This window comes from Balaenoptera physalus, assembly GCF_965194825.1.
Source record: "Balaenoptera physalus genome assembly, chromosome: 4".
In the NCBI taxonomy this organism is placed as follows: Eukaryota; Metazoa; Chordata; class Mammalia; order Artiodactyla; family Balaenopteridae; genus Balaenoptera; species Balaenoptera physalus.
Genome location: NC_138891.1, coordinates 79317756 through 79339833, shown reverse-complemented (window position 1 = coordinate 79339833; position 22078 = coordinate 79317756). Strand labels below are relative to the sequence as shown.

The following is a 22078-nucleotide window of genomic DNA, read 5'->3' as shown; positions in this document are numbered from 1 at the left end:
AAGATACTTCTTTGCATTTTTAATATGAATGGTAATATTTGTTAAAATCTATATTTTTAAAGGATATGAAATTTTGCATTTGGAATTGTTTGTTCAATGAAAGAGTTAAAAAATAGGTACACATTTCATTTTCATTACTTAACAGCTATTTGTTTTTAAGTGAAACTTCTACTGTTATTTTAAAATATTTTTATTTTAAGTTTCTAAGTTATTTAAATTTAAAAACTAAAACTTATAAATTCTTCCCATATAATCTGTTTAGGAGTGGCCAATCAGTGGAGGAGTTTGGAACCTTGGCACACAGACATATCCAGAAATTATTATTACTGGGTAAGTGGGATGTGATTTATGAGTTTATCAATTTATCATCAAAAAGATTTCATTGAATTTTCACACTTTCCCATAATTGTGCTCTAGGAATGCTGGCAGTTTAAATTAAAATATAAGACACAGCTTCTATCCAAAGATTATAGCCTTTATAGAAGATAAAATCAAATCATTGAAAACATAGACATATAACAAAAATAAATAAGTGTAGATTATAAGACCAGAAGAAAGTCAAAGATAGAAAAATCATGAGAGATTAGTCAAGGAAGAATTTCTGTAGAAATCATAGATTATTAGCCTTAGAAAGGCCCTTACCAATATCTCTTGATTCCATCTAAATCCAGGAATCAGTGCTCTGTATCTCCATCAAGTGGCTATTTAAAGTATACTTCAAAACTTAGAGCACCAGAAATGTTGTTACTTCCTATAGCAACCCACTTCATGCTCTAATATTAGGGATGAAAATGGAAACATAGCAACAGATAAAGATAAGACTTAAAAGATCATAAGGAGTTCTGCTTATGGGTTATGGAATAGATGTACTTTTCCCTATTCTTCCCACTAAGTACAATTAAAACCCCTGGATATTATTATAATATGACTGGAAAAGATGGAGAGAAGTCAGACTGGATAGGTCCCCGAAGACTCAAGGAATGACATGGAAGTGAGTTTCCTGGCTTTCCTTTTTGCCTCATATATCCCAGAATTGGAGCTGAAGAAGCTGGCAACCTGGAGCTGCAGGCACAAACCTAAAAAGCCCAACAAAAGCTAGCTCTGTCTAGCCAAAAGGTGAGGAAAGGGGCAGCCTATAAAGACAGTAAACTTTTAGAAAATAATCTTTCTATTATAGCTAACCAACACAGAAAAAACTATGGCCCCACCCCTACCCACTTCATCAAAGGTTGAGTGGAAAGCGTGGACTTTCACCCTCATCAGGCCATAATAAGGTGCCTCAACTTACCCATGAAGGGGGTGTCAGTTTCTGACACTGAGCTAAGGCTGAGTAGGGTGCTGGGACTTTTAACCCTGCTGAACGGTAGTGAAACTCATTACCTGTGGTGACAGAGATCATGTGGGGAGAGAATTCCCAGCAATGCCTAGCAGTAATGAGGAGCCATATACCCTCCCCTTTTTTGTCAATGGAAGTCCAGTGAGGAAGGAGGAAAGAAGAACAGAGCTTAAAAAGTTCATAAGGAAATAATGGTTGAAAACTTCCCAGATTTGGCAAAAAAAATGAACCTAGAGATTGCAGAAGGTGAGCGAACCACAAGAAGTTCACAATAAGACACATCATAGTCAAACTTTTGAATACTAAACACCAAGGAAAAAAATATGAAAACAGCAAAAGAGAAATCACACCTCACCAACAGGGCAAAACCAATTTGAATGATGGCATATTTCCATTAGAAACCATGGAGGCCAGAGGAAACCTGAATCTTTTTCAAGTGCTGAAAGAAAAGAACTGGCAACCTAGAATAATATACCCAGCAAAAATATCTTCCAGGAATTAATTAGAAATTAATACATTCTAAGATGAGGGAAACTAAGAATATGTCAACATCAGACCTACCCTGAAAGAATGGCTAAAGGAGATTCTCTAAACAGAAAGCAAATGATAAAAGAAGGAACCTTGGAATATGAGGAAGGAAGGAAGAACACAGTAAGCAAAAATATGGGTTAATACAATAGGCTTTCTTTCTCTTGAGTTGTTAAAATTATATTTGATGGTTGAAGAAAATATTATGGTTACATTGTTTGATGTGGTTCTACATATGTATAGAGGAAATATTTAAGGTAATTATAAATGGGTGAGGGTAAACTGGTATAAAGAAAGGTAAGGTTTTTATACTTCCCTTAAAATGGTAGTATGATAACATCAGTAGACTGTGACAAGTTAAATGAATATTACAATGCAGTACCTAAAGCAACGCTGTAAAAAGATCTGGGCTAAGAGATACACTGGAAAACATTATTGACACATAAAAATGGATGTACTAAAATAATTCAGTTAACCTATAGGAAAGCGGGGGAAAAAAACCCAGTGACAGTAAAAGGACAAAACAGAAAAGAAAAAAAAAAAGACAGACTTAATTAATCATGGATGTGTTAAGGCTTAAATGTAAATGGTCTAAATACATTAATTCAAATGCATTGATTAGCAGAGTGGATTAAAAAACATAACCCAATGCTATGCCATTAACAATACACTGACTTCAAATACCACAGTATAATCAGGTTTAGAGAAAAAGGACAGAAAAATACTTTATAAAAGAATCAATGGAGAGTGACATCAGCAAGATGTCAAAATCAGTAGCCCCAGACCTCGTTCTCCCACAGACACACTGATGCAACAATATATGGTCCAAAAACCTTTATGAAAACTCTAGAAACCAATTAGGAAATCATAATACCCCAGGGGACCTCAAAGCCAAGAGTAGCCACATTGAAATGGGTAAAAACAACCATTTTATTTCAACTATATCAGCTTCTCCCCCAAATTGGCACAGCTCATGTTCAGGAGGAATCTTCTCTCATGAGAGGGAAGTAGTGGAGTAGACTGTACATCCAATGTTCCTGCTTTTCAGGAGACTTCCAAAGAGACTAGTTTTTATCTCCCCTGAGTCAGAGTACTGATGGAACCTGGATGCCTAGGGGCTGCAGAGAACAAAAGAGAGCTCAGTGGCTTATTGAAGTGCCAAGAAACTTGCAGAACTACATACAGATAATAGAAGGAGCAAAAGATGCAAGCTCCTGAAAAAGAAACCAGCAAACCTCTCTAATTGGGAAGTTACACATACAGTCCCAGAGAAGTTGCATCCCCATTGAAGGTTTGAGAGACCCCAAGGATCTTGAGCTTGGAGAAGGTCTTCCCCTGTATAAAGCCAGTCCATAACAGGTGGCTGTTTTTCAAATGCTAAATTCACAGTAAAAAATAACAAGGTGCACGAAGAAACAGGCAAACACAACCCAATCAAAGGAACAAGATAATCATCTAGAAACTGACCCTAAAGAATTTGATATCTGTGAATTACCTGACAAGCAACTGAAAATAACTGTCTTAAAGAAGCTCAATGCATGACAAGAGAATACAAGTAGACAACTAAATGAAATCAGGAAAATGATGCATGAATGAAATGAAAATATCAACAAAGAGATAGAAACTATTAAAAAGAACCAGAAAGAAACTCTTAAAGAGAAGAATACAATAACTGAATTGAGGATTTTACTAGAAGGGATTAACAGCAGATTTAATCAGAAGAAAGAACCAGCAAGCTTGAAGATAGGTAATAAGAAATCACTGAGTCAGAGGAACAAAAGGAAAAAGAATGAAGAAAAGTGGCGAATGCCTAAAGGACTTATGGGATACCATCAAACATACCAGTATAGCATTATGGAAGTCCCAGAAGACTAGAGAGAGAATGGGACAGAGAACTTATTTGAAGAAATCTTGGCTAAAAACTTCTCAAATCTGAGGAGGTAAATGGACTTCCATATTCATTGGATATGTATCAGAATATTCCAATGAAGATGAACCCAAAGAGGCCCACACTGAGACACATTATAATCGATTGTCAAAGACAAACAATCTTAAAAGCAGCAACAGAAAAGCTACTCATTATCTGTATGAAAACTGTCATGAGATTATCATTGGATTTCTCAGCAGAAATATTACAGGCTAGAAGGGAGAAGGATGATATATTTAAAGTGAATAAAGAAAAAAAGAAAAGCCAGCCATGGGACACTATATCTGGAAAACTGTACTTCAAAAATAAAGGAGAGATAAAGACCTTCCAAGATAAACAAAAACTGAAACCATTTATTACCACTATACCTGCCTCACAAAAATTGCTAAAGGGAGTCCTTTGAGTTGAAATGAATGAACACTAGACAACAAAATGAAAGCATATGAAAATATAAAGCTCTCTGGTAAAAGTAAATACATAGACAAAAACAGAATCCTGTAACACTGTAGTGGTGGTGCATGAATCACTTTAAATTCAGGTGTAAAATTTAAAAGATAAAAGCATTTTTAAAAACTATAACTATAAAACTATGTTAATGGTTACAAAATATAAAGAGATGTATTGATAATTTACAGCATCATTAACATAAAGTGAGGGGAGAGAGAAAAGAGTAGGATTTGTTTTCAGTTATAATGTGCTGTATTACTTAACATAGATCACGACTTCCTTTGTTAATCCTCAAATATGCATTCATGGCATCATTTTCAAAGGCTTCTGTCCATTCCCAACACAAAATGTTAATCCACCCTCCACTGAAACCTTTGGTTTATTTTCAGACAGATCTGTGATGTAAACAGCTTCATGCTCTGGATCTTTTGGGGTATGGAGTCTCAGCTCACCTGAGGACAGGTGGTCATGCCTTGCCCCCAGGGATTCCTGTGGGTCAAGCGGGCCCTGAGAGGAGAGGGGGCTAAAGGCCCTGAGAACTAAAGGTATTTTGGGGTAGATTTCTAAGGGCGACCCCTCACACAACCCTAAACCCTAAATCCACCATGTGATTTCCACTAACTCAGCGGCATCTACCTTAGGCAACAACAAGGCCACACCTATGCCAGGAGGAGCTCAGTTGCTAGGAAACAGGCCCAGGGAAACTGCACTTCTGGAAGTTCTTACCTGAAGTCTTCAAACTACTCAGTGGTCTCAGGTGTGCTATGCCTGATATCTCTAGCTCAGTGCTACTGAATACGAGCCTGAGGGAGTAATATCTGTACCAATAAGAAAACTTGTTAAAGGTGCCATTTCATGAGCCCAACAGGAGAATCATAACCTAGAGTGGGGCCCTGATTCCCTCCAAATTTGTATGCACTTTAAAGAATCAGAAGAAATGTTTGCTACGTGGTTCCCATGCAGTTTCCCATTAGTATTACATGATGAGTATTTAGAAATTACATCACCTGTGCCCTCCCCACAGAGTCTGTCTATTGATCTGGGTGGGAGCATCCATGTTGTTTTAACTCCAGGTGATTCTAAGTTTAGACCAGTTTTAAGCCCAAGGGCTGCTGGGTACATCGGTGAGAGTTGCTTCCTGTCTTTAGTCCCTTTGCCTTTGGGAAGACATCGGTGTCTGCTCTACATGGTATTGGAATGGGCAGGGCAGTGTAGCCCACTTAAGGAGTAGGGTTTTTGTATGCAATTGAAGTTAAATTGTCACTTTAAAATAGATCAGTATAACTATAAGATGTTTTATGTAATACACAAGGTAACTGCAAAGAAAATACCTATAGAATATGAACAAAAGAAAGTGAGAAACAAATCAAAGCATGTCACTATAAAAAATCAATGAAACAAAAGGAGGGCAGCAAGAAAGGAAACAAGGGGCAAAATAAATACAATATAAGCATAAAACAACTTTTAAATGGTAGTGGTAAGTCCTATACTATCATTCCTTTAAAGATAAATGAATTAAACTCTCAAATCAAAAGACACAGAGTGGAAGAATGGAAAAAGAAACAAGATCCAGCTATATGCTGTCTACAGGAGACTCACTTTAGATATAAGGGTGTACATAGCCTGAAATGAAAGGATGGGTAAGGATATTGCATGCAAATGCTAACAAAAAAAGACATCAGGGGTGAGCATACTTTTATCAGACAAAATAGACTCTAAGCCAAAAACTGTCATAAAGACAAGGATAATATATGATGATAAAATAGTCAATTCACCGGAAAGAAATAAAAATTATAAATGTATATTCACCTAACAACATAGCACCCAAATATATAAAGCAAACACTGACAGAATTGAAGGGAGAAATAGGAAATAGTGCAAAAATAGTAGAGGTTTTCAATACCCCACTTTCAATAATGAATAGAGCACCCAGACAGAAGTTCAATAAGGAACAGAAGACTTGAAAAACAGTATAGAACAATTGGACCTCATAGCCATGTACAGCACACTCTACCCAACAACAGCAGAATATACATTCTCCTCAAGTACACATGAAACATTCTCCAGGATAGATCACATGTTAGGCCATAAAACAAGTCTTAAAATTTTTAAGAAGATTGAAATCATAACAAGTATTTTTTTACAACCACAATGAAATGAAATTAGAAATGAATAGCAAAAGGAAGACTGGAAAATCCACAAAATATGTGGAAATTAGGCAATACCCTCTTGAACAACCAATGGGTTAAAGAAATCACAAGGAAGTTGGAAAATGTCTTGAGAAAAATGATAAAGAAAAGACAACATAACAAACTTATGGGATGCAACAAAAACACAACTAAGAGCTTTACAAGTAAACCTCTAAGAAGTTTATAGTAGTAAATGCCAACATTAAAAAAAAGATCTAAAATCAACAATTTAACTGTATACCTCAAGGGATTAGAAAAAACTAAACGCAAATTTAGCAGAAGGAAGGAAATAACAAAGATTAGAACAGAAATAAAAACAAAATAGAGGGTAGAATAACAATAGAAAATATTAAAAACTGAGTTTTTTTAAAGATCAACAAAATTGACAAACTCTTAGCTAGACTAAGAAAAAAAGAAAAGACTCAACAAATATCAGAAATGAAAAAGGAGATATTACAGTTGATGCCACAGAAATAAAAAAGGTTCATAAGAGACTACTCTGAAAACTTGTATGCCAACAAAATGGATAACCTAGAAGAAATGGATAAATTTCTGGAAACATACAACCGATCAAGACTGAAAAATGAAGAAATTAAAAAATCTGACAGACCTATAATCAGTAGGAAGATTGAATCAGTAATAAAAAAATCTCCCAACAAAGAAAAGCCCAGAAGTAGAGGGCTTAACTGGAGAATTCTACCTAACATTTAAAGAATTAACAGTAGTTCTTTTTAAACTCCTCAAAAAATTGGAGAGGGAACACTTCCAAACTCATTGTATGAGACCAGCATTACATGATGTCAAAATCAGACAAAGATACTACCAGAAAAGAAAACTACAGAGCAATATCCCCAGTGACTATTATTGCAAAAATCCTCAACAAAATACGAACAAAACAAATTCAACTACACGTTAAAATGATTATACATCATAACCAAGTGGGACATATCCTCAGGATGCAAGGATGGTTCAACATGAAAATCAATCAATGTGATATACCGCACCAACAAAATGAAGGACAAAAACCACATGAACATCTCAGATGAAGCAGAAAAAGCATTTGAGAAAATTCAACACTCTTTAATGATAAAAACATTCAACAATCTAGGAATAGAAGGAAATTACCACAACATAATAAAGGTCATGTGTGAAAAGCACATAGCTAACATCATACGCAATGGTGAATAACTAAAAGTTTTCCCTCTAAGATCAGAAACAAGGGAAGGATACTCACACAACTTGATTCAACATAAAGCTAGAGTCCTTACACTTCCTGATTTCAAAACATGATACAAAGCTAATCAAATATATTACAAAGTAATCAAAACAGTATGGTACTCACATAAAGACAGAGATATTGACCACTGAAACAGAGTAAAGAACTTATAAACCATCACCTGTATTGTCAAATCTTTGATAAAGATACCAAGGCTATACAAAGGGGAAAGGATAGCCTCTTCAACAAATGATGTTGGTAAAACAGTATTTGCACATGTGAAAGAATGAAATTGGACCTTTACCGTATACCATACACAAAATCAACTGAAAACAAAAACCCCTAAATCTAAGACCTGAAACTAAAGAACACCCAAAAGAAAATGGGAAATGCTTCATGACATTGGATTTGGCAATTATTTCCTAGTTGTGACACCAAAAACACAGGCAACAAAAGCAAAAATAGACAAATGGGACTACCTCAACTTAAAAACTTCTGTGAAACAAAAGGAACAATCAACAGAGTGAAAAGACATCCTACAGAGTCAGAGAAGTTATTTTCAAACCATATATCTGATAAGGGGTTAATATCCAAACTATGTAAAGAACTCCTGTAACTCAACAACAAAAACATACAATTCAATTAAAATGGGCAAAGGACTTGACTTAGGTATTTCTCCAAAGATACACAATTGGCTTATAAGCATATGAAAAGATGTTCAACATCACTACTCATCAGGAAAATGCAAGTCAAATCCACAATGAGATATCACTTTACAACTGTTAGGATAGCACTATGCAGCACCAACAAGAAAATAAGTGTTGGTGAAGATGTGGAGAAATTGAAACATTTGTGCAGTGTTTGTTGAAGTGTAAACTGAGGTCGCTGCTATGGAAAATGATACGGAGTTTCCTCAAAAAATTAAAATTAGAATTACCATATAATCCAGCAATCGCACTTCTAAGCACATATTCAAAAGAATTGAAAACAGGGTGTCAAAGGTGTTCCATGTTTATTGCACATCCATGTTTATTGCAGCATTTATTCACAGTATCCAAGAGGTGGAAGCAACATAAATGTCCATCAAAAAATGAATGGGTTTCTTAAATGCGTTGTATACAATGGAATACTATTTAGTTTAGCCTTAGAAGAGAAGGAAATCTTTCTATTACATGGATGAACCAGAGGAAATTATGCTAAGTGAAATAAGCCAGTCTCAAAAAGACAAATACTGCATGATTCCACTTATATCACGTACTTAGAATAGACAAATTCATAAAGACAGAAGACGGAAAGGATGGTGGTTGCTCAGGAGAGAGGGGAAAAGGGAGTTGTTGTTCAGGGGATGTGGAGTTCAATTTTTCTAGATGAAAAATTTCTAGAGATTTGCTGCACAACAATATGCATATCGTTAATACTATTGTGTTATACACTTTTAAATGGTTAACATAGTAAATTTTATGTTATGTGTTTTTTACCACAATAAAAAAAATCAATGTATAACTAAAAGTTACTATAACTGAAAATAAGAACTAAATAAGTTGGCTTAACAGCATGTAGTGACAGCTGAAAAAAGGATTAGTAAACTGGAAGATAGTGAGTAGAAAATATCCAGATGGAATCACAGAGAAAAAAGAAAAGCATAAGAGATATACGATACTTGGTGAAGAAGTTTGAACATATATATAACTGGAGACACAAACAGAAAGGAGAGAGAGAATAAAGCAGAATAAATTATTGAAAATGGCTCAGATTCTTTCCATTGAGAACACAAATTCAAAATGTGCTAAAAACTAAAAGCAGAGTAAATAAAAGGAAAACCATCTACACAGATTGTAGTAAAACTGATGAAAACAAAGGGTAATGAAAATATTCTTGAAAGCAGCCAGAGGTGCACACTTTACAATAAAACAAACAATAATAAGATTGAGAGTTGATATTTTAACAGAAATGGTGAAAGGAGAAGGTATTGGTATAAAATCTCTATACTACTGGGAAAAATGCTAATATAGAATTTCATACTTAGCAAAAATATTCTTCAACTATGAAGGCAAATTTTTTTTCAAACAAATGTTGAGAGAATTAAAGTGAATGCTTTAAATAGAAGGAAAACAATACCAAATAGAATAATAGAAATGCAGAACTTAAATAATAACAACAGAAAAAGGTAAATGCAAGAATAAATCTAAATTAAAATAATATTATGTTTTGGTATAAGTATTAAAATGTCAATAATTTTTAATAATATTGTGATGTAGAATGAAAATATATCATAATGCTAGCACAAAAGGTGGGAGAAAGGAAAACAGAGATAAAATATTTAACATTCTTGCTTTGTCTGGGTAGGTATAAAATGAACAATTTAAGGATCAACAATTTAGGGGTCAGTTTTGTAATATCTGTGTTAGCCACTAAAATAATAGTACAAGAATATAATACTCAAAAACTAATAAAATAGAGTAATATTTTAAAATGTGATTAATCCTTAAAAGGACAGAAAAGAGAGAGAAAGAAGACAGAATTGGTTAGACAAATAGAACATAATTGTGAGGTTAGCAGATTTAAATTCCAGTGTATCAGTAATTACACTAAATATAATTTGACTGAATTCTGCAATCATAAGCAAAGACTGTCAGTCTAAATAAAAAAAAAATTCTAAGTCACTTATGAGACACATTAAATATATGTATACTAAAAATTTGAAAGTAAATACATGAAAAATTGTAACATGAACAATTTAAAATTTTGGTACACCTCTACTTATGTCAGTAAAGTAGTTTTCCATTGCTGCATAACAAATCACCACAAACTTAGCAGCTGAAAACTCATATATTAACTCACAGCTCTATAGGTCAGACATCTGGCACTGTATGATTGAGATCTTTGCTCAGTGTACCATAAGACTGAAATCAAGGGGTCAACAAGGCTGAGTTGTCATCTGGAGGTTCTGAGGGAAAATCTGCTTCCAAACTCATTCTTTTTATTAGAAAAATTTAGTTCCTTGTGGTTGTGGACTGAGCTCCCAATTTCCTTGCTAGGTGTCATGGGGGAAGAGCATGTTAGCTACCTAAGGCTGCCTGCATTTCTTGCCACATGGCCCCTTCTTACTTCAAGCCAGTAACAATGCAGCTAATACTTCTCATGCTTCAAATTTCAAAATTCTTTCATCTTTTACCTCTAGATCTATATTTATAGGTTTCATGTGATAGGTCAGGTTCACCCAAATAGTATCCTTTTCTTAAAGTCAACATAATATAATTATCATGGGAGTGATATATTCTCTGTTATATTCACAGTCGCAGAGAATATACAGGATTATCCACAAGGCAGGAATCCTGGGGAATATTTTAGAATTCTGCCTACCACAGTAAACTTTAAAGCAAGAAGCATTATCAAATGTAAAAGGGACTATTTTAAAATAATAAAAGGATGAATCCATAAGAATTTTGAGTTCAGGGCCCCAAAATATACAAAGAGATAGACAATTCTGCAATAAGTAGAAGAAAATATAACAAACCTCTCTCTGCAACTGATTTTAAAATTAAAGGAAAAATCCATAACAATAAAGAAAGTTTTGAACAGCATGATTAATAAGTCTGACTTAACTGACATATTTAAAACATTACACTCTACAATTCAAGAATGTACATTCTTTTCAAGTGCACATGAGACACAGACCAAAATTGACCATATGCAGGACCATAATAAAAGTGCCAATAAATGTCACAGGATTGTAATCATATATAACATGTTCTCTGACCACAGGGGAATTCAACTAGGAACGAATGACAAAAATATATAAAGAACATTCACAAGTTTTCAAAATTAAGCAATCTATTCCCAGCTAGCTTACTGGTTAATAAACAAATCACAATAGAAGATTTTAATATATCGCAAACAAAAAGATAGTGAAACTAAAATATATCATAACATGTGGATACATCTAAATCTATGTTTAGAGGTAAGCTTATACCCATGTTATATGTTTATATAAGTTAATATAAGTTTATACCCATGCATGTTAATAAGAAGACTAAAATTTAATGATCTAATTATCTATCTTGAGAAGTTAAAAAGGATAAAAAAATTATTCCCCCAAAAGTAAAAAGGAAAATAATACTGTTAACAAAAATTAACGAAATAGAAAGAAAATGTACAATAGCAAAGATTAACAAAGCCAAAGTTGGTTTATGGAAATAAATAATAAAGTTGCTAAAGGTGTGTGTGAGATTGTCAAGAAACACAGAAGAAACAAAATGGAACAATCATAAATATATGGAAATCAAGCAACACACTCTTAAACAACCAACAGACCAAATGAGAAATCACAAGGGAAATTAGAAAATATTTTGAGATAAATAAAAAGAAAAATAATAGCATGGAGATGTGGCAAAAACAGTACTCATAGGGGAATTTATAGCTGTAATCACCTACATTAAAGGAATAAGAAAGTTCAATAACCTATCTTTACACCTTAAGGAACTAGAAGAAAAACTGATGCCAGCAGATATAAGAAATAATAAAAATTCAAGCAGAGATAAACAAAACAGAGAATAGAAAAACAATAAAGGAATTCAATGAAACCAAAAGTTTGTTCTTTGAAAAGTTCAACAGAATTGACAAAACTTTTGTTAGAGTGACTCAAGAAAAAAAAAAGGAGACAATTATTAAAATCACAATGAAAAGTGAGTATAATACTATCAATCTTACAAAAATAAGAAGGATTATAAGAGAATACTGTGAACAATTCTATGCCAACAAATTAAATAACCTAAATGAAATGAATAAATTCTGAGAAATGCACAAACTATCAAAACTGACTCAAAAAGAAATAATCTGAACAGATTTATAACAAGTAAAGAGATTAAATCAGTAATTGAAACCTTCCGTCAAAGGAAAGACCAGGACCACATGGCTTTGTGACGAATTCTACCAGTCATTTAAATAGATAACACCAAATGCTTTTCAAACTTTTCCAAAAAATAGAAGGGAAAACGTCCTAACTCATTATCTGAGGCATCATTCTAATACCAAACTAGACAAAGACACTGAATGAAAAGAGAACTGCAACAATATTCCTTATAAATATAGATTCAAGTATACTAAACAAAATATTAGCAAACTGAATCTTACAGCATATTAAAAGGATTGTAAACCATGATCAAGTGGGATTTATCCTAGGAATACAAGAGTGTTTCAGCATACAAAAATCAATGTAATACCCACACTAATAGAATAAAGGGGAAAAAACACATAGTCATCTCATGCATAAAAAAGCATTTGACAAAATTAAACACCACTTTCACGATTTAAAACTGCAACAACAGCAACATGCAGAAAACTAGGAGCAGAATGGAACTTCCTTAACCTGGTAAAGGGCATTTTTGCAAAACCCACAGGTAACGTCATATTCAATGGTGAAAGACTAAAAGCTTTCCCTCTGAGATCAGGAACAAGACAAAGATTTCTGCTTTTGCTACTTCTATTTCATATTGAACCAGAAATTCTAGCCAGAGGAGTGAGGTAAGAAAAATAAAAGGGAATTTGCAAAAATGCCCTTTACCAGGTTAAGGAAGTTCTATTCTACTCCTAGTTTTCTAAGTGTTGCTGTTGTTGCAGTTTTAAATAAAAGACATCACAATGGAAAGGAAGAAGTAAAATTATATCTATTTGCAAATGACATAATCTTATATATATGTTAGTGTATTTCTATATACTAACAATGAACAATCTGCAAAGAAAATTAAGAAAGCAATTTTATTTACAATAGCATCAAAAAATAAAATACTTATAAATAAATTTAACCAAGGAGATGAAAGGCTTGTGCACTAGAAACTATAAAACTTTGCTGAAAAAAATTGAATAATACACAAATAAATAGAATCATTCCATGTTTATGAATTAGAAGGCAATATTATTAAGATGGCAATATCTCAAAGTGATATACAGATTCACTACAATTCATATCAGAATCCCAATGATCTTTTTGCAGAAATGAAAAAAGTTTATCCTAAAATTCATATGAAATGGCAAGTGACCCAAAATAGTCAAAATCATCTTGAAATAGACCAAAGTTGAAGGACTTACACTTCTCAATTGTAAAACTTCCTACACAGCTACAGTAATCAAAACAGTGTGGTACTGACATAAGATTAGATTTATAATTTAATGGAATGGAATTGGGAGTCCAGAAATAAAACCATACGTCTATGACTAATTGGTTTTTTACAATGGTGCCAAGCCTATTTAATGGGGCAAACAATAATCTCATCAACAAATGGTGTTGGGAGAATTGAATATCCACATGCTAAAGAATAAAGTTGGACCCTTACCTCATGGCATATACAAAAATTAACTCAAATATGGTCAAAGATGTAAATTTTACAGCTAAGACTATAAAACTCAAGAAAACAAGGATAATCTTTCCTGAATATGATTGTGGCTGTGGCTCTTAGATATTACACCAAAACATAGAAATTATAGGAAATGGATGCTGAATTACTGGCATGGCAGCTCAGGCAGCAGGAGAATTTTCAGGGAAAAAAAAAGGAAGCAGAAAAATGCTCCTAAACACAAAGGGGCTCCACTATGGAACCCATGACCAAGTCAATAAAAAGCAACTCCTGTCTCCCTTCCCCAGTCTCTCTGGCTTTCTTTTCTATTACCTACCTGCTTCATCCCAGCCAGAAGAGAGCCTGTAAGCTCCCCATCTGTCTTCAGAGCAAAAGAGCTTGGACACCAGGAAGAATAGGCTGTAAGAGCACTTCCTTGGGAGGCTGGCTCAGTGCCCTCACTCCTGGCTCCATTCCAGTTCAGCAGAATCTTGCTGTGGGATATTTACCCACTCCTTTGCAGGCCATAGAACTGGCCCAACTATGAGCAGTAGCTGCTCTGCCAACATGAGAAAGGGGCAGCAGTTTTCCTAGTTTTAGCTATGCACTCAACCCTTCAACAGCCCATACACAGCTCAGGCTTCATGCAATTATGCATTTAATAAATGTACTGAAGAAAAAGGGGAAAAAGCATAAGCAACAAAGAAAAAAATAGATAAAATGGTCTTCACTATCAGGTGAAAAGGTAACAGTGAATGGAAGAAACTTTTAAAAATCATATATCTGATAAGGGTTTTAGTATTCAGGATATATAAAGAACCCTTACAGCTCAAAAACAAAAAGACAAATATACCAATTTTTTAAAAGTGGGCAAAGGATTTGTATAGACTTTTTCAAAAAAAGATATACAAATGGCTAATGAAAAGATGCTCAACATCATTAGTCATTGGGGAAATGACGATTATTTGTAGACGATTTCTTATAGACTTAGCATTATACCTATTACCAAATAATGATACAACTCTAGATAGGTTTAAGGATTTGCTTTTTATATTTTGATGCTCAACTTTAATTTCGCTATGATATTCATTTCAAAATTATTTTAATGTGATCTAACTCAGGTCTCTTTTTATTCAGTGTAAACAATTTTATATAAAATTATACTGTTCATTCTTCACAGATCAGTTTTCATTGTTATTACATATAAAATATTCTTACAATAAAGCTAAGTAATTATTGTCTTTTTCTAAAATTTAGATTCTTATGTGGTATTTAAAAAATAAACCATTGTTTCAAGCTTAGAAATGGTTTAGCATACATTAGTTTTCATTGAAATGGTATTTTTAAATCAAATTTTAATAGTAATTCAAGTTTTTATACATTTAGAACAATTATGATTTTTTATTTACCATACTTAATGCTAATTTATTTCTTATCTAGTCATGCAGATGGATCGATAAAGTTTTGGGATGCTTCTGCAAGTAAGTTTTAAGTTTCTCCTTCTATTACAGGAAACACTTGGTTAATATTTACTCATAGCCATTCACCACTTTTCAGTTTGGACAGTTAATATTTTTGATGCATATTTAGCATACACATACGGCTGTGTTACAAAAATGAATTTCCTATATTATTGAATCAGTTTAAAGTATTATCTCTACTGTACTTTTCTTCTATGATATAAACAGACACAACTGAAATCACTCTTTATCAGCAACCTATTATATTTATGAGGTAATGTACATTGGAAAAAGTACCAAACTTTGTCAGACTAACTCTTTTCAAGGAATTTCCTTCACCTCCTCACTCTTAGAAAAGTGCTTTTATCCCACTAGTCTTCACTTTTCTTTGCCACTTGTCTACCAAGTCCGTGAGAATCAAAAGAAATAATTTGATAAATGTAAAAATTCTTTTGAAATCTTGAGAATTACATAATTTAAGGACTACAGGTACTCTGCTCAATGTTGAAGGGCATGCAAAGATTTAAGACTGGATTATACCCATACATACCCTTCAGAAAACTTACAGGGCAAACAATATGATAAGAACTCTAAATGTAGTACAACCCAAATTCTATGTGTTATCGGAAATCGGAGATTTATTTGAACCAGGTAGATCCAGGAAGGGTATTTTGATGGGGTGACATTTAATGTGAGTTTTGGGAGATAGTTAAGATTTTGATAGTCAGGACTAGGAGGAGAAGAATAAGTGAGCAATGTCTCTAAGTTTCTGAGTAACCATCAAGATGGAGATAACTCTTTGGAAATAAGGATACAGAAGAGTTCTGGAAGTTTGGATTTTGTTGGAACACCAGGAAATTCAAGTAAAACTGTCTATCAGGTAGGGAGAACAGTCAAGAATGGTAACTAATGAAGAAGCAGCATAGAAGTGATACCTGAAGCTATAGAAGTGAACTGAGAAAGACTATGATAAACAGAAAAGCAGAGGGAAGAAGGTTGAACATTAGTGATAATCTTCGTCTGCAATCTAGAGTCCTTTAGCAGTGGAGCAAAGCATCAGCAAGAGAAAATGATTAAAAGATTAAAAGCCATGAAATCTGAGGCCCCTTTCTGACCTCACACAATAATGATCAATTGTTCAGGGGGAAATTCCAAAGGACAACAGATTTTTTATTTTTATGAACCTTTTCATGTAAATCTGAGTTTGTTCCACGAATACAGTTAATTGTATAGTGACATCTTTGCTCGTTTCCCACCACCTCAGAGTCACTCCTTAGCTTCTGAAATGTGAGAAGACACTTGAACACTCTAATGACTGAAGTGCATACCACCCTTAAGCATGCACGATAATATTTTAAGAAGTTAATTTTTAAATAAAATATTATTTTATTACATTCAGAACATATGTTGCAAAGGTTTGCAGCATGTTTAATATTTTTACTGTAATCAATTATAAGGGCAAATCTCCAAATCGATGGATGTCATTGGAGAAATATCACTTAATTTGCCAATTTTGTGGGATAAGGTCCAGTACAGGAAATGAGGTTAACCGAATTTGGAAGTTGAGTTTATGTTAATATGTGTACTGTTGACCTTGAACAACATGGGAGTCAGTCAGATTGACTGTGCCAACCCTCTACACAATCTGACCATAACTTATAGTTGGGGCATAATTTATAGTTGGCCCTCACTATACACTATTCCTCTGTATCTGTGATTCAGCATCTGAGGATTCTATTAACCTCGGATTGTGTAGTACTGTAGTATTTACTACTGAAAATTATCTGAGAATAAGTGGACCCATGCATTTCAAACCCATACTGTTCAAGGGTCAACTGTATTCATCTTCAGTTGCTGAGTATTAAATTACCACAATTTAGCAGTTTAAAACAAAACCCATATACTGTCTCAGTTTCTGTGTGTCATGAATCTGGTTCAGGTTAGCTGAGTTCTTTGCTCAGGGTCTCAGAGACTGCAGTTGAGGTGTTAGCTAGGACTGCAGTTTCATCTGCAGCTCAGAGTTCCGTTCCAAGCTTTTGTGGTTGTTGGCAGAATTCATTTTCTTACAGCTTTAAAACTCGTGATTTGTTTCTTCAAGGCCAGCAAGGGAGTGTCTCTCTAACTTCAGGGAAGGCCCTGATCCCTCTTTTAAAGGGCTCACCTGATTCTGTCAGGCCTACTAAGGATAATCTCTGTTGATTAACTCAAAGTTAAATAATTATGTCTGCAATATTCTTTAATATTTCCATGTCACATCAGGCTTACAGAAAAATCATAAAAACATACTATGAAGTGTTGTATAGCCTTCAGCCAGAGTCCCCAAATGTCAATGTATGCATGTGTTCCCTTCACCCGCCCTCCTACCCGCATGCATGCTCTCAATCTAGCACTCGCTTGCTCCCTCTCTCTCTCCCCTTCCCTCCCCGCTTCCTCCCTCCCCCTCCCTCTTGTCCTCCCCCACCCTTTTAGTCTTCCTCTCTTCCCTCCATTTTCACACACAAACACACACACACATAAATATATACATATATATATAGCTTTTTATAATCATTTGAGAGTAAGTTGCAAACATCATGCTCCTCTAACAGTACATGCCTCCCTAAATACTTCAGTGTATACTTCCTAGAAACAAGGGCATTTTTTAATATAATCAAATTATAGTTATCAAAATCAGGGGCTTAATATTAATACAATACTATTATCTAACTTCCGCATCTGACTCAGTTTTAGCCAGTTGTTCCAATAATATCTCTCATAATAAAAGAAAATCTAGGATTATTTGTTGGATTTAGTTATCATATCTTTTGAGTTTTCTTTAGTCTGGAATGGTTGCTGAGTATTTGAAATGGACATTTTTAGGAGTTCAGGCCAGTTATTTTGTAGAATCTCTTTCAATTTGTGTTTGACTAATGTTTCTCATGATTAGGTTCAGATTATGCACTTTTGGAAGGAACTCCTAGATTTTTAGAATGTTTCTCAAGGATCCTTTGTAGAATCAGAGCTTTTATATAGCGGAGTTATCATCAGATTCTAAAATGGAAATAATATTCCTCCAAATAAATATTCCCCAAAACAATTCACAAAACCAGACTTTTTAGAAATTACAACTGACCATTTCCTAACACAGAGCCGCTCAGAAAAGATTCTTTCTAAAATAATCCAGATCATTGGACTCCCACTATTGCTAACTGGTACTGGTAAATTACAAATGTTTCTCATCTGAAGGAGTGTCTAAAAATTTGTTGAGAGGAATGAACCCTCGAAGAATAGCATCAACCTCTCATCTAACAATCAAAGGAAAAAATTGTGAAATAGTATTGAGGGGTTTCCCTTAAGAGAGAAGTAGGCTCAGTAGTTTCATTTAAAAGTTTCTGAGCCCAAGTATTTTTGTCAATAAACAAGGATAAAAATACTCACTTCGCAGGACTTTTCTGAGGAACTCATGAGACAATGCATACAAAGGTCCTACATGTTCTTTGGTATATAGTATATGTTCAATAAATGTTAATTTTTTCCCTATAGTCTTCCTCCAGCTAAATGGTACTGATATGAGAGCATGACATTGAATGATTCCTTGTTAAAATGTAGTTTATTTTGTTCAGTTGGGTTTTACTTTTGTGATTTAATACGTATATTTAAAAGGCTTCGACAACATCTAAGAATTAAGTTCAAATTAGAAGATAACTAATGATTCAGTATCTTATAGTAACTCTGCAGATGCTGTACAAGCTAAAAACTTCAAAAGTGTTTGAAAAACAGAAGGTAGGAGAAGGAAAACAAACATGTGAAATTGTAGAGGAAGATCCATATGCCATTCAGATGATCTACTGGTGTCCAGAGAGCAGAATATTCTGTGTATCAGGAGTCTCTGCCTATGTCATAATTTATAAATTCAGCAGACATGAAATTACAACAGAAATAGTGGTAAGTCATTTAAAATTTAACTTTCACACTTAGAGTTATTAAAAGAAAACAGTTATCATAGATCTTGACTAGTGCTTGGTATGGTTTTAAGCCATCAGGAGTACAGTATGTGGCCAGTAATCCAATTCATAGAATTTTTAATTGTTCTTGTTACTTAGTATAACATATTAAAACAAAGTTTGGCTTAAAATGACAAAAACAGTTCTCTATCAAAATTTAGTATTATTAAATAGGATAGATTATACCTATAGGTTTTATATAGATAGTTACTGATTTATTTTATATATAAATGTCAAATTAATGTAAGCTTTGTTCTATATCTTTATTAAATTTTTAAAAAATTTATCTTTTTGCCAACTAATTGCCATAAATGATTATTTCTCAACTACAATAAGATTACTTTGAATGATTTTTTAAATAGCAACATATTTGTAGGGTGGAAATAATTATGGGGCTGCCTTACCTAATCTTAATTTTTAAACTGATGAAATAATTTAATTATTCAAAATAATGATGCTGTCATGGGATAAATTAAATCTAAATTAAGGCACCTATAGATATGGGTCTTCTCTGCCCAGTCCATTTTACCATTTTATCAGAAAATAAAGATTATCTATTAAAGGCCTATGTATAACTGTTTTTACCTCAATGGCTAAAATTAAACATTGCCCTTAAAGTATATATTAGTTAAAACCCAGGCTTTGGAGTCAGATAAACCTAGCTTTTAATTCTGGCTTTACCAATGAATAGCTGTGTGATTCTGAACAAGTCACAAGGCCCATTAGTCAGTAGTACAGTCTGGGTAAGTCTCAACTTCATCACTCATATAACTTCCTGTGAAAATAAAATAGAAAAATAGAAAATAATAATAAACTAGAAATTGTAATGCCACTTTCATAGAGTTCTTGTGATGATTATATGAAGTCATTAGCAGAGTGTCTTAGTAAGCACTCAATAATTGGTAATTGTTATTGTCACCAGAGGTTTTAAGTTTTAAGATAATTATGACAATCATTTTGATAATATTGCTGTATTCACTACTCCATGATTACACTTTTTGTAAACAATTGTTTTCAATCTCAAAAATGCTTATTTTTACATTGAAAAGTGAATGTTTGTGTTATAAAATTGATTTCATTTAAGCATTGAATGCAGTCATAAAATAATTTTAAAACATTTTCAGCTTTAAAAAAACGGGTTTGGATCACCTTTTTATTCCAGTATAAATTATCATATGTTTTTCATTAAGCAATTCTGACCAAGCTAATGAAATTATATAAGAGCTAAACTAATGAAACAAACAAAAATATGGAATTTATTTTGGAAAATTTATACTGAAGTAATTCAAAGTCAAGATTGAATGCAGGCTTTTTAAAGCTAAAAAGCTTTGTACAAATAACAATTTGTGTGTTGTGTGTGTGTGTGTTTTTACACACACACACTCATCCAATTTAGTTTCTTTCATTGGAATAACCATGACCAATTTCTCCTTTTATTTTATCGTATATGGAATTGTAATTTATACTTTATCTTAAGGAATATTTATTATACAGAAAATTTATCTCCACTGGTAGGTATTTTCTTATAATTCTGAAGAATTAAAAAACATTTTAGGGACTTCCCTGGTGGTGCAGTGGTTAAGAATCTGCCTGCCAATGCACGGGACATGGGTTCAATCCCTGGTCCAGGAAGATCCCACATGCCGCAGAGCAACTAAGCCCATGTGCCACAACTACTGAGCCCATGTGCCACACAGCTGCTGAAGCCTGCGTGCCTAGAGCCCGTGCTCTGCAACAAGAGAAGCCACTGCAGTGAGAAGCCCGCACACCACAACGAAGAGTAGCCCCTGCTTGCCACAACTAGAGAAAGCCCGTGCACAATAACGAAGACCCAACACAGCCAAAAATAAATAAATAAATAAATTTATTTTTTTAAAAAAATTTACATTTTTTTGTGAATGCCATTGAATTTTCTATATAATTTATTATTTAATTCAGTTTGGGGTATCTCAACTTTACTATGAATTGAACTAATTAATCTGAAAAAAATAATGAATAATTACTGAAAGAGTTCCAGATATTTTAATGTGATTGTTATGAAAATCTAGGTTAAATCAAAACTTGATTTTTCTTTTTTTAAGTCATTAGAAGTACGACTTCAGTATGATATTGAAGATATTATTACCCCGGAACCAGAAACAAGTCCTCCATTTCCTGATCTCTCATCCCAGCTTCCTTCTTCAAGGAGTTTATCTGGGAGCACTAACACTGTGGCTAGTGAAGGAGTAACGAAGGATAGTATCCCATGCCTCAAGTAAGAGTTGCTACCAAATTTTAAAACAATTTTACATGTTAATTGTATAATTCTTTGAAACTGTGCCAAATAAAATCATCCTTCTCTTTTATTAAGTTGTTGTCAAGTGGTCTACAGTCCACCAAGGGGTACCTTTGTCTTCTTTTTTTTTTGGAATATCTATGAAGAGGGTACAATATTTCCATTCTTCATTACTAATTAATATATTTCCTTCCCTGACCAACCCTAAAGAAAACATAGCTTTGATAGAATGGGAAAACGTTTGGCAGAGCAGAAACTTGCCACTTGCCTGGTACTTCTCAATTGACAAAGTATTTTTAGGGAACGTCTTCAGCCTTCTTGGAATCAAAAAGAAAACCAAGTTTACTACAAGAATACTATGTCAGAAAAAAGGCTTTCTCTCATG

General features: G+C 33.7%; 1 protein-coding gene across 11 annotated transcripts in view; it reads left to right on the top strand.

Annotated features, from left to right (window-relative positions):
* Positions 1-22078, top strand: part of STXBP5L (syntaxin binding protein 5L) — a 390198-nt gene that overhangs the window by 234569 nt on the left and 133551 nt on the right. For all 11 annotated transcript variants that reach the window (XM_082460023.1, XM_082460029.1, XM_082460032.1 and 8 more), the window contains 4 exons: positions 263-330; positions 15416-15456; positions 19142-19359; positions 21500-21672. In XM_082460023.1, coding sequence (XP_082316149.1) covers positions 263-330; positions 15416-15456; positions 19142-19359; positions 21500-21672 — 500 coding nt within the window. The remainder of the gene's footprint in view (positions 1-262; positions 331-15415; positions 15457-19141; positions 19360-21499; positions 21673-22078) is intronic.